Consider the following 14,478-nt stretch of genomic DNA (forward strand, 5'->3'; position numbering starts at 1 on the left):
AAGGTGTTTTGATGTTTGAGCAACAATTCACTTTAATATCCTATAACTATATTTATGAAGCAGCTTTTTTCTAATTGCACTTTCAAACAACTGATATACAAAAACAAACTTTTAACTGCCTATAAAGATGAACGACACCTCCTCACCTCCTCCTGTTGCACAAAAGTGAAGCCAAAATACCCTTTATGACAGCTGCTGAAGTTTTGCACAGTTTACATCATTTGGAATCAGAGTCTGTGCTGCTGGTAGGGTCACATTTTTTATGTCCTAACTAACCAAAACACACATCCAACAAAACAAAGATCCCTCAAGTCAGCACAAGCTAACGCAGAAGAGATTCTAGTGTCAGTTTGAATCACACACACGCTCATGTTTACAGAGAGCTCAGTGTCAGTGAGGGGAGCTCCACATTTTCAGCTTCACTTTTGGGGAGCTGTCGGCCCATGTCATCTATCTTTTGATACAGCCAATGCAACAAACATGTTTGGAGAAGTTGTAAATGTAGAAAGGTTATGATTGCTGTAAAATAATAAAATAATTTAAATGAGCTGACTTTGCAAGTCTAAAAAACGTTAGCACTTCATGCATTAGTATTTGTGTTTAAAAACCATGTGTATTTGTCTTCTCTTATATTCTAAAACCTTGCAATATGCTACCCGTTTCTAATTTTTATGATTATATGTTATACCAAGAAGTGAAATCTATCTTAAACTACAATCTTTAAGTTAAAACAAAGTGCTTTAGCTTCTTAAATGACAGGAAACTTGTATTCTAGTGGGACTATACTGCCCTTAGTCACTGGGATGCTCTCCCTGTACCCTGCTGCAGGGGTTCCCAAACTTTTCAACCCGTGAACCCCAAAGTAAAGGTGCCAAAGACTTGGGACCCACTGTCCCTCAAAGTGATTTAATGTGGCTTCATTTAGCTGGTCTGCAGAAAATCAGACTACCTATATGAGCATGTGTCTGTGTTTCCTGTGCCGTTATGAATTAACCTACTGCTACTGATGCTTTTGATAATTAACTGTTCACTAACCCTAAACTTAGGAGTCATCTGGCAACAAAGAAAGGCAGAAAACTCATTACATTTTCTATTCTAAGGTTTTATTTCAAGTTAAGCTGTTATGATTGTCACTAGGACTGGACCCAAAATGCAAAACTCAGGCAAGCTGGATTGTGAAAAAATACAAGTGTTTATTCAGAGTGAACTCCGTGGTAATGGAGCCGTGGGTAACGAGCGGAGCAGTCCCTCTTTCCAGAGTCCTTCCACAGAGGGTAACTGGAGCTCAGGCAAAGGCAGGCAGGTTCAGCAGCAGACAGGGAAGCGATCAGCACCAGAGCAGGAAGCATGCACGGCAAACTCTGAATCTGAATGAAAATACACAAGGACGTCAGCTTGACACACACAAAGACAAGCAGAACAAAAACATGTTTGAGGAGCCACGGACTCAGTATACCACTGAAAAACTGAAGTACGATCTGGCAACGAGTAGGAGAGAATCCGGAGTCTTTATAGTAGAGGGTTGATTGTTGAGTGGCTTCACCTGGTGCTGCCTGCAGAATGGAAACCCCGCCCACATTCACCCACAAGACACAAACAAGGGGAAGAGACACAGGAGGAGGAGCAACAGACAGGGAAATGACAAAACACACACAAAGAGGGAGAGGAGAGGGCTGCCATGATGAGGATCATGACAGTACCCCCCCCTCAACGACCGACCCCCGACGGTCCACCAGGCTTGCCAGGGTGCTGGCGGTAGAAGTCCGTAAGAAGAGAGGGGTCCAGAACAAGCCCCCGGGCAATCCAACTCCGCTCCTCGGGACCATAACCCACCCAGTCCGCCAGGTACTGATAACCACGGCCCCTCCTCCGAACATCCAGAATGCGGCTAACAGTGTAGGCAGGGTGCCCACCGATGAGCCGGGGGGGTGGAGGGGCGACGGCCGGAGGGCAGAGCTCACTGCTGGAAACCGGTTTGAGTTGGGATACATGGAATGTGGGATGGATTTTCAAGGACGCCGGGAGCTTAAGGCGAACAGCAGAGGGGTTAATGACCGTGTCAACCTCAAAGGGACCGATGAATCGGGGAGACAGTTTCTTAGAAGTCACACTAAGGGGAATGTCTTTAGCATGTAACCAAACCTTCTGTCCTGGGCGGTATGTGGGAGCAGGAGTACGCCGCCGGTCAGCCAACCTCTTATTCTGGTCCCGGGTGCGCAGAAGAGCCGCTCTGGTCTCCCTCCAGACTCTACGGATCCTGCGAAGGTTGGACTGGACCGATGGTACGGCAATCTCCTGCTCCTGAGAAGGAAACAGAGGTGGCAGATAGCCAATGGAGGCCTCAAACGGCGTAATACCAGTGGCTGCAGACGTCAAGGCGTTGTGAGAATACTCGACCCAGGCAAGATGAGCACTCCAAGAAGACGGGTTCCGGGCACATACACAGCGGAGAGCAGTTTCCAGGTCTTGGTTAGCCCGTTCCGTTTGGCCATTGGACTGGGGATGGTATCCAGACGAGAGGCTGACCGTTGCTCCCAGTGCCCGGCAAAACTCCTTCCACACCCTGGACGTGAACTGGGGACCTCTATCCGACACTATATCCGCTGGAATTCCATGGATGCGGAACACGTGGTCCACCAGAAGATTCGCCGTCTCAGCCGCAGACGGTAGTTTGGAGAGGGCCACAAAGTGTACTGCCTTGGAAAAACGATCCACAATCGTTAGAACAGTGTCTTTACCTTGTGAAAGAGGCAGACCAGTCACGAAATCCAGGGCGATGTGCGACCAGGGACGGCCAGGCACTGGAAGCGGATGAAGTAGCCCAACAGGGGGTCGATGGGATGCCTTACTCCGGGCGCATACAGTGCAGGCCTTGACATATTCCTTGGTGTCGGCGGTCATGGTGGGCCACCAAAAGTGTCGTTTTATTACAGTCAGGGTGCGGAATGACCCAGGGTGGCAGGCAAAGCGAGAGGTGTGTCCCCACTCGAGCACCTGAGGACAGACACAAACAGGTACAAACAACCGACCCTGAGGACCACCACCAGGATCGGGGTTAGCACGAAGGGCCTCTCTGACCACCGACTCTATCGCCCACGTGAGAGACCCAACTAGACACGAGGGTGGGAGAATAGTGTCAGGTTCAGAGGGCTTTTCATTGTCATTGTGGAACTGTCTGGACAAGGCATCCGGTTTAACATTTTTACTACCTGGTCGGTAGGTGAGGTTGAAGTTGAACCTTCCAAAGAACAGAGCCCACCTGGCTTGACGAGAGTTGAGGCGCTTGGCTCCCTGGATGTAGGCAAGGTTCTTATGGTCCGTCCAGACAGTGAAAGGTGATTCCGCTCCCTCCAACCAGTGTCTCCACTCTTCCAAAGCCAACTTGACCGCCAGTAACTCCCGGTTGCCGACATCATAGTTCTGCTCTGCAAGAGACAGTTTTTTCGAGTAGAAGGCACAGGGGTGGAGCTTGTCATCCCCTGCCGCTCTTTGAGACAGAACAGCACCAACCCCGATGTCTGATGCGTCAACCTCCACAATGAATTGTCGACTGGAATCAGGCTGGATCAGCACCGGAGCAGAAGAGAATCGTCTCTTGAGGTCCTTGAAAGCATTCCCTGCCTCAAGGGACCAGACAAAAGGCACAGACAGAGAGGTCAGTCGAGTCAAAGGTGCCACTACCTTGCTGTAGTTCCGGATGAACCTCCGATAGAAGTTGGCGAAACCCAGGAACCTCTGGAGCTGCTTGCGGGAGTCTGGTTGAGGCCACTCAGTCACCGCCTGGACCTTAGCCGGATCCGCCCGCACCTTACCGCTCTCTATGATGTACCCCAGGAAAGAAACAGACGTAACATGGAACTCACTTTTCTCTCCTTTGACATACAGTTTGTTCTCCCACAACCTCTGCAGGACCTGGCGCACATGCACAATGTGCTCCTCGAGGCTGTGGGAAAAGATCAGAATATCGTCAATGTAGACGAAGACAGAGCGGTTAAGGAAGTCCCTTAACACATCATTTACCATAGTCTGAAATATGGCTGGGGCATTGGTTAATCCGAATGGCATGACTAGGTATTCGAAATGGCCCAAAGGGGTGTTAAAAGCAGTCTTCCATTCGTCCCCCTCCCTTATGCGCACCAGGTGATAGGCATTCCTGAGGTCCAATTTGGTGAAGATGGTAGCGCCATGCAAGGGATCAAAGGCCGAGTTGATGAGTGGCAAGGGGGATTTGTTCTTGACGGTAATGTTGTTAAGTCCACGAAAGTCAATGCAGGGTCTGAGAGTTTTATCCTTCTTGGCCACGAAGAAGAATCCTGCACCCAGAGGAGAGGAAGAGGACCTGATTATGCCAGAGTTCAGGGACTCAGTGATATAAGTCTCCATGCTTACTCTTTCAGGGGCGGAGAGGCTGAAGAGGCAACTGGTAGGTAGTGGAGCTCCAGGCAGTAGTTCTATAGCGCAGTCATAAGGCCTGTGGGGTGGTAAAGACAGGGCCCGCTGTTTGCTAAAAACCTCCGCCAGGTCATGGTACTCGGGGAGGTATGGAGGAGAGGTCCGGGGGATCTGGTGGAGTAACACTGGGTTCACTGGAGCACGGGGGAACAGCAGATTTTAGACCCGACGAATGACAAAATGAGCTCCAACTAATGACCTTACCGGCTGCCCAATCAATCACGGGGTTATGTTTTTGGAGCCAGGGTAAACCAAGAACTAGTGGAGCATGGGATGACATGACGTGGAATGCTATCTGTTCATGGTGATTACCAGCTAGCATGAGTGCTAACGGCTCAGTTTGATGGGTTATATGAGCCAGTAATTCACCATTCAATGCATTAACTGCCAGTGGGGTGTCAATGGGGAATGTCTCAATCAGGGAGTGAGTAATAAACTGAGAATCAAGCAAGTTAGAATCTGAACCAGAGTCAACTAGGGCTTCAAGAGTTATAGTTTTTCCTTTAACCAGGAAACAAGCATCAATATTAATGCGTTTTCGGGGTAAACTTGGAACCACAGTGCTACTCACCAGAACCCCGACTGTGACTGGTGAGGACTTGGGTTTAACCGGTGTGGGCAAGTGGCAAGCTGGTGACCAGGTTGTCCACAGTAGATGCAAAGACCTCCTTTAAAGCGCCGATTGCGCTCTGCTGGAGCGAGCTGGGTCCGTCCCAGCTGCATGGGCTCGTCGACTCCTATGGATGCCATACTCAGGGTAGAGTGGTTAGGTTTGGCTTCAGGGGTCCCGGATGAGGCTGCAGCAGCAGTACCAAGTGAGCTCCCCGTGACCACATGTGCCCTCTCCCTGCGTCGTTCCCTGAGCCTGTTGTCTATCTTTATTGCTAAAGCTATTAGCTCATGTAAAGAGACTGTCTCTGCTCGCCCCACTAAGCAGTCTTTAACTGATTCATTAAGTCCCTTAAAAAAGATACTCTGGAGTGCACGGTCATCCCACCCCAATTCTGCAGCTAGCGTTCTGAACTCAACAGAGTAATTGGCTGTGCTGAGAGTCCCCTGACGCAAGCTGAGTAGCTTATTGCTAGCGTCATGGCTAGTAATGGGATGGTCAAACACTGAAGTCATGTCATTGGAAAAAAGCTCAAAAGTTGCGTTAGCGGTCAATGGTCTGTGCCAAAAAGCAGTTCCCCAGGCCCTAGCCCTCCCCGTGAGTAATCCTAACACGTAGGCAATCTTAGCTCTGTCAGTCTGGTAAGTCAAAGGCTGTAATTCAAACACAAGTGAACATTGAAACAAAAAAGACTTACAGTCACCTAGGTTACCGTCATAACGTTCAGGGGCTGGCACGAAGGGCTCACGGGGATGAAATTGACTCAGTACTGCTGGGGAGAGAGGAGACACGGGAGGATTATTGATCTGTAGTTGGTTCTCTACACGAGAGAATCCAGAAGCCAGGTTGGCGAGGGAATCCTTTATCTCTCGCAGAGTCTGGTCGTGATGCCCAAGCATGATTCCTTGAGCAGACACCGCGTGTCGAAGGTCCGTCACAGGTGGACCTGCCTCTGAGTCCGCTGAGTCCATATTTAGGCCAGATCGTTCTGTTATGATTGTCACTAGGACTGGACCCAAAATGCAAAACTCAGGCAAGCTGGATTGTGAAAAAATACAAGTGTTTATTCAGAGTGAACTCCGTGGTAATGGAGCCGTGGGTAACGAGCGGAGCAGTCCCTCTTTCCAGAGTCCTTCCACAGAGGGTAACTGGAGCTCAGGCAAAGGCAGGCAGGTTCAGCAGCAGACAGGGAAGCGATCAGCACCAGAGCAGGAAGCATGCACGGCAAACTCTGAATCTGAATGAAAATACACAAGGACGTCAGCTTGACACACACAAAGACAAGCAGAACAAAAACATGTTTGAGGAGCCACGGACTCAGTATACCACTGAAAAACTGAAGTACGATCTGGCAACGAGTAGGAGAGAATCCGGAGTCTTTATAGTAGAGGGTTGATTGTTGAGTGGCTTCACCTGGTGCTGCCTGCAGAATGGAAACCCCGCCCACATTCACCCACAAGACACAAACAAGGGGAAGAGACACAGGAGGAGGAGCAACAGACAGGGAAATGACAAAACACACACAAAGAGGGAGAGGAGAGGGCTGCCATGATGAGGATCATGACATAAGCGACTATTTTGGTCAATATTTATTTTACTATAATGGGTAAAATGTACTATTTTTAGATAACTTTGAAAAAAAAAACAATCTGGAAGATATCTCAAGACCCCCCATTTGTGTCTCGTGACCCCCCAGGGGGGGATTCGACCCACAGTTTGCTCTGCAGAATCTGTGGATGCTGTTAAACCTTTTTTTATAAACACACCTGTTCACACAGTTAATTATCACACAGCTTTTAATGCACCTTCAGCTGTTTGTTTGATTCCTGACTGCATTACTCAAACCTGTGAATCATTGAACCACAGCACCTTTTGCATTGCATATTAAATTTTGTTTTATTTAAATGTTTTTGTACTTTGTAATATTTGTCTATGCTATATAGGTTAAATGTACTTACTTACTTTGCGTTCCTGCTAGGGGCGTCGCCAGACCCCCTTTACTGGAGCATGTGTCTCAGTATAAATGAGCTGTGCCCCAGTATCAGGGGCGGACTGGCCATGCAAGTAAAGGAAAATACTTGAGGCGCAGTTGTTAATGTGTTGCATCCACTGCATTGTTTCCCATACATCCATTAATTCCTAAACAAGTGAAGTCCCACTATCCCCAGCACTGCTTTGGGTTAAAAAAAACCCCATCATTAAATTCACAATGGTTTGAAAGCTTTCCCTGGTTATAATATTCTGTAAATAGAGATGCAGCTTTTTGTTTCTCATGTAGGATGTTTGGTAAACACATGAAACATGACACATTTGTGATCTCTTTGGAGTGCACGAGAAAACACCTGCCCATAAAAAGTGTGTGTGTGTGTGTGTGTGTGTGTGTGTGTGTGTGTGTGTGTGTGTGTGTGTGTGTGTGTGTGTGTGTGTGTGTGTGTGGAAGGGGAAATTGTAGGGGACTTGTGCCCCAGTAGAGCTTTATGCCTAGCAACGCCCCTGGTTCCTGCTATCCCCCCACTCACTACCATGCAAACCCACTGGGGTACGTACTGTATGTAAAAGTAGATTAAACTATCAACTCAACTCATCTTTATTTATATAGCACCTTTCATATGTACAAGCATGCAGCCCAGAGTTCACTTCACTAAAGAAAAGAGACAGAAAACAACAGAAATGGTAAAATACTAAAAGACAATCATAGATAAAATACTTAAAGATAAATATCAAATCAATACAGTCAAATTAAGAGTAAAAAACTAAATTAGAAATAAGTTAAAGTTAAAAAGATCAAACAAATGTTGTTTTAGAAAAAGACTATGATAATGCAGTCCAGGGCTAAAAATAATGACTCCAAATTAAAAGCTAGATTAAAATGGCATATCTAGAATTTCCTTTTAAAAACACCCAGAACTCGCTGTTTTAATGTCCTGAGGCAGAGCGTTCCACAGTTTTGGTGCATAAAAACAGAAAGCTCTCTAGCCGTTGCTTCTATTGTCTGTGAACACAGACCTTAGGAGAGCAGTTTTATGTATTTGTTATTCTTGGAGGAAATATGGCAGCTAAAATCTTTGTGATCCCAGTAACACTCAATTTTGACCCTCTCTGTTTAGTGTTAAAAAACTCAACACATGACAATGTAACTGTCAGCAGGGCACATGAAAGAGTTTCTTGATGTTCAGTCTCTGCAAACATATAAAAACACCTGTGAAAGTATATTTTATATCACTACAGCTGAGATTTGTTACCTGTTTTTTCTCTTAAGGAACCTGCATGCACTGATGGATGCCCACAGGAGGCGCTTTAATAAAAATGACATCTGCTTTTAGCTTCATTCTCGTCTGTTAGAGACCATTTAGCAGATGATTCTTCTGTAGAGTGCTAATAAATGCTACATATTGAGTAAAACTGTTGTTTTTTACACCGTTGCTCATTGAAACGGCGCCATAACAGCTGATACTTTCTCAGAAATCCATTCTATGACTGACACCGGTGGATTAGTTGCACCAATTATGCACTTTTGATGCCAACAGGGACATGAGGGAACGCTGAGTTTTATTTTTCACCCTGTAGCTTAGCATTTTCCACCACGGTACGATACACAATGCAATCTCATTATCCTTCTTATCCTCACTTGTTAAATAGGAAACACATTGACTCATAGAACAGGCAAGCCCTTTATTCCCCCAAAGCCGTTTGGAAGAGTGGTTGTAGATTTGTTGGCTTTATTGGGCACAGTATGTGTTTGTAAAAAAATGCGTGCAAATATTTAACATGCACACAGAAGAGCAACCAGGCTGATCAACTAACAGGCAGAGCAGGGGAGGATAATGTCACTCAGACTGAGAAGACAAAAAAAAAACTATCTCGCCTGTGTTGATAACTCATGTTGTGCATTCCTGACAGGTTGTGCAAAAATATCAGGTAGAAAGTATGCAAATGGACTCATTTGCACCTCTTCTACGACAGTGCTGTATAATGTTTTAGAGACAGGTGTTTAAACCCGACGGCTCCCTCTTGCTATTAAAAAGTTTGTTAAAAACGAACATCTTACACCTGTGCAACGCTTTCAAGACACGTTAACACAAACAGACCCAGTGTCAGCAGCACATGCTAAACTTATAAAAGTGTTTAGGCACATGGTGCAGACAACACTGTCTGTGGAATTATTCATCAGCTGATAAACTTATCACTCTCAGATAAATTTAAAACTTGTCAAGTCTACTCATTTTACCAGTTTGATCCATTGTTTTATAAAATCTGTAAGAACTGAAGCATAATTCTGAGTTAAAGTTTTTTGTTGGAGTTGAGGCCGATATGGTTCAACTCAAAAAGCTGTGGCAGAGATTGGCCGGTGTTTTGGTTTAAACAGCGACCCTGTTAACTGGAGACTCTCAGCCGGATGCATCCCTCATAAACGTCTTTAGACGATCATTAAATATCTGATGAGGATATTTTGAAATCTTAATAAAAACGAAACTAGTTTGCATTCCCAGGAACTCCCTCTGTGTTTCAACAGCTGTGTAAACTGTGTAAACGCAGAGATGTGGGTGAGGGGTGTAGTGAGAGGGAAATCTGGTGTGAAGGGGTAGTGTTGACATTTGAAATCTCTCTCTGAACTGATGTTTATTCCAGGACTTCCAACAGCAGCTTTAAAAGGAACTTACAAGTAATACAGAATATAAACAGATGAATGGTAAACCTGTAACTACATGACGGGAAATCAAACAACACAAAGGGGATCAAAACTAAACAAAAGCAACATAAATGTTTTTTGAGTAATCATATGAACACATGAAGGACATGTAGCACCTAAAGTCCTGTATGAATCTGTTCAACATAAGAAGAAGTGAGGGAAATAAGAAGGGTGACAGCCGCGTAGCTTGAGCCTGAGTTTTAACCTGTACAGTCAACAGCATGTAATAAGCCAATTAGTCCACTTAGCCAGTGTGACCCTTCCTGATGAAGTTTGACTTGAGCATTACAACCGTTCCTGTGCCCGCAACCTTTCACCTCCTCTGTGTAAGTATTAATTCAGCAGTGAATGTCCACATCGGTGTATAAGTACACTCAAGGAACGGGCTGCATGCTGGGGAAGTATGCGAGGTAATTACATGAGAAGTCTTTTGTCCCTGAGAATATGCACGACCCGGGAACAGGTTAGCTAATGAAAGCTGTTAATTGGGAAATATTTTTACAAGCATGAAGGTCTCAGAAAAGTGTGATCAACGTCAGACTGAAGTTTCTCCTTTTTTAAAAAAGACACTAACACTGTTTTCCTCTCTGTGAAGGTTAAATTCGGGGAACCGGCGGATCAGGACTCTCAGGAGCTCTTTGGGTTGATCTGTCAGTTTGTCCACGACTTCAAGAGGGCCCATGCTGAAATTATATGAGCTATGGAGGACATCCTGGCAACCGCGGAGACTGCAGGGATGCTTATTAAACAAAGTGAAGAGATCCTACCAGCTTAGTCACAGCTCACAGAGATAGAGATCAAAGCTAAAATACAGCTTGCAGTTTTGAATGCAGTATTTGATGTTGAAGATACGGGGGTTTGGTGAGAATTGTGATATTTTGTGGCTGTTTTTATTCTCCTCCTGTGTTGTTGTACAGATATTTTATTCTCTAACGGGCTCTGGTTATGACTCCTTGTAAAGACCTTCTGTATGAAATGTATAGTGATGTAAACACACCTGAACGACAGGATGTAACTGTCATTGTAAAATAATGTTGTGACTATAAACTTGTGCATAATTTCACATCAGAGTTTTGTTTTCTTGACTTCATGTTTCCTGACGTTTGTTTTGGAATGTGTAGTGAAGGCCCTCGGTTGTACGAGACCCTCGGATGCTGAGGAGTGGCTGAGGAACAGAATCAGACAGCACTTCAGAGGCCGGCTGAGGCTGGCGTACTTTAGGTGCGTGATTATTTTGAACACGGAGTCACGCTGTGGCGAGGGACATCTCCCGTCCCAGCGCACCAGGAGGAGCTCCAAGGCCGCCTCTGATTAATAACCAGGTCGGCTTGGCTGCAATGACACGATGAGAAACGCAAAACTCCCTCTTCAAAGAGGTTGAAAGGTATTCTTAACCCTGGCTGGAACTGATTTATGTCTCATACAGGGTTTGTGTGTCTTCCATTTTAATCAGCTGGCAGAAAAAAGCACCCTATTTTTAGTTCTGACTGTGAGCCGTGGTGGTATGATATAATGAAACAGACCCCTGAGTGGAAGGTTACACATTTTCTTGTGAGGAAAGAAACTACTGATTTTAATTAAAACTTTAAGTCTGCAGAGGAAGGTGATTCATTAGTAAGAAAACGCAGAACTGTTTTATTAAATGTTCCCTTCGCAGTGCTTTATCTTTTTAATATTTTTCAAATTTCCTATTTGTCATAATTACAGCCTGATTGATTATTAAGGCTGCCTTGCTCCTTTTTCTAATGAAGTTTGTGCCGCCTGCAAATAAAACAAGATCCCAGATGTATGGCAGATACACAGAACTTCAAAGATCACAGATGTCCTTGGAATGTTTTACTGTGATTGCAATTGATTTTTTAAAGACACAAGACTAATACCAAGATTAATGTGTATCCTGCTACACTTGTCTTTGTTTTTTTGGATTAAAATAATAATTGTATGATCATTTTTTAAGTCAAAAGCACTTTTCAAAACTCCTCTTACAAGAAAGAAACTTCCAATTTCCAATAAATACAGAGAAGTCATTATCTGTATCTGCAGTCAGATAAAAAAACAGAAGTGAGTGTGGCTTATACAAGGGGTTCCCAAAGTGTGGGTTGGGACCCCCTGGGAGGTCGCAAGACTCAAATGGGAGGTCGCAAGATATCTTCCAGAATGTTTTTTTTAAGATAAGATAAGATAAGATAATTTTATTGATCCCCCAAGGGGGAAATTCAGTTGTTACAGCAACCCAGACATAAGTAAAATCAAGAAGAAGTTTCTATAAGTAAAATAAAAATAGATAAATAAGATAGAATACAATTTAGATATATACAAATGATCTAAAATTAGTACTTTTTACCCATTATAAGAAAAAAATATTGACAAAATAGTAGCTAAATTTGAAATAAAACCTTTAAAATAGAATTTGTATTTTTGGGGCTTTTATACCTTTATTGATAGCGGAGAGGACAGTGGATAGTGTAGGAAACTAGGAGAGAGTGGGGGAATAACATGCGGGAAAGGAGCCACAGGCTGGATTCGAACCCGGGCCGCCAGCTATGGGCGCACAACTTAACCAGTAGTCCAAGTCCACGCCCTCTGCCTTTCTTTTTGCCAGATGACTCCTAAGTTTAGGGTTAATTACCAAAAGCATCAGTAGCAGCAGGTTAATTCATAACGGCACAGGAAACATAGACACATGCTCATATAGGTAGGGTCGTTATCTGCAGACCAGCTAAACGAAGCCACATCAAATCACTTCGAGGGCCGGTGGGGGTCGCAAGTGTTTGGGAACCCCTGGCTTATTCTTTTTTGCTAATTGCAATAATTATCATAAGAGATGAGAACAGACATAATGAAATAACAAATGAACATGTCATGATTATTCTGGCTCTGCTGTCACTTTAACATGTTGCTGTCTATTTGAATAAACATAAATTATTACTCGGGTGTTACTGTACGCTAAGTCAAATTTAATGAAACATGTGATGGCTACAAATCTTAAATGGAGGATAACTGACCGAGTCACAAGGTATAACAAGACCAGGCTTTCATCTGCGAGTGCATGAAGCTTCTTCTTTTCCTCTCTCCTCCTCAATGAGAGACCGAGTTTCCTGAGTGATAAAGACAAAGTTCACATTAAACTAAGACTGGGTTTTTTACATTTAAGTCTAACCTATAGTTTGCAGGGTTTTAAATAAATCTGCCTGACAGACACAAGGCCTTCACTGCAGAACTATTAAAGCCTCCTCCCTCAATGCGAAACAGTGATTCCTCAGATATTCCTCAGGTGTGCAGCCTGCAGCCTGGGAGTAGAGGGACAAGGCCCACAGTTAAAAACTTAAATGATGTGGACTTAAAAAAACTGTTTCTTTCTTTCTTTCTAACTTTATTTTGATACACGTCACAGAGGTGTGACTGAAATGAAGCCTCAGGCAGTGCATGCTGCTTCAGTGTCAGTGAAGCACATAACACAAAAATGTACTCTCTTTTTTAAATTTCTGGATAATAACGAGCATCTTGTTATCTGTGCCTTTCTGAATGCACATTTGGATTCAGGATCATCCCTCATACATATGCTCTGATGAAAAGGATCAGCGCTCAGTGAAGAAACCCATCCTATTATGCCCTCTTTCCACCGTCTATACTTGACTGATAAGCTACATAACCAACTACATGACCCCTAATGACCCCACGTCCCAAACATGAATATAGAGGTGCAGCAAGAGCCAGCACATCATCGGGGTTATCAAGTGGGCGCAACAAAGGCTCAACAGGAAGCTGTGGAGTCCCAGAACCACTGCTCCCTTTACTAGCTCACCATATCCACACCAGCATACACAAGGAAAGAGACAAAACAGAGAGAAGAGTCTGCAGAGGGATGTTAGGAAGACATGGAAGGTTGGACCAGGGCGGGAAGCCCGTTTGGGCTCACCCCCAATGGGTTAGGCTGTATGCTCTGCCGTCCCCTTCTCCCCCATTTGCAGGGGGAGGAGGAGAGGAGAAAACAAAGAGAAGAGTCTGTGGAGAGATGTACTTCCTTATTATGAGGATGAAAGAGTACGAGCAGTGTGGGTCCTCTCAGAGCAGCTTTTTGTGACCTGAAATGCAAACCATTATCAATCCTCTGACTAAAGAGTGTATAAAAAGATTTAAGTTCCATTTTAACTTAAACTTCTTAAGAGCAATGAAAACTTTTCTAGCCCAATTTGAAAATGATGTACATTCCCTGAACTCCTTAACTCTCTGTTTTGAACACGTGTCAGCAACATCAGCGATTTAAATTCCTGCTTTTTAAGCAAGGCACTTGGCACTCATGCACTCCAGCTGAGAAAGTTCATTAACCAACAGCTGGAACAGAAGGCTGCTGGTACGGAGGTATTATCATTATTCACTCCTATTGTTCCTAATGTGAGAACACCATTTGGCAACATGTTTGCTGATGATGCTACAGAGATTCAAAGTTGTAGTATCTGTACCAGCGGGTGAGAATCCTTGGAGACAAACCTCCGCCTGCCTGCCTGCCTGCAGCGATATGCTTGCTTGTGTTTTCTATCTTTCACATCTCCTATTTCATCATCTGCGTTTGTTTATATCCTCATTGCGTGATAACCTTTCCATCAAAGTCCTAATTCTGTTTTGATTAAACGCACCGGAAATCTGTAAAAACATGAAATTGAAGCAACTAAATGGAATCCAACCATCATTCAGTTTATTATTCACATCTGTGGTTTTCTACCTG

At 44.4% G+C, this 14,478-nt stretch overlaps 1 protein-coding gene across 1 annotated transcript in view; it reads left to right on the forward strand.

Annotated features, from left to right (window-relative positions):
* The window catches only part of LOC117820938 (formin-like protein 13), a 96,430-nt gene extending 85,615 nt beyond the window's left edge, over positions 1-10,815 (forward strand). Inside the window, exon 17 of the mRNA XM_034694892.1 lies at positions 10,348-10,815. Within this exon, the coding sequence (XP_034550783.1) occupies positions 10,348-10,449 (102 nt within the window). The 3' untranslated portion in view covers positions 10,450-10,815. The remainder of the gene's footprint in view (positions 1-10,347) is intronic.
* The last annotated feature ends 3,663 nt before the right edge of the window (positions 10,816-14,478 follow it).

This window comes from Notolabrus celidotus, chromosome 11 (genome assembly GCF_009762535.1).
Source record: "Notolabrus celidotus isolate fNotCel1 chromosome 11, fNotCel1.pri, whole genome shotgun sequence".
Taxonomy (NCBI): domain Eukaryota; kingdom Metazoa; phylum Chordata; class Actinopteri; order Labriformes; family Labridae; genus Notolabrus; species Notolabrus celidotus.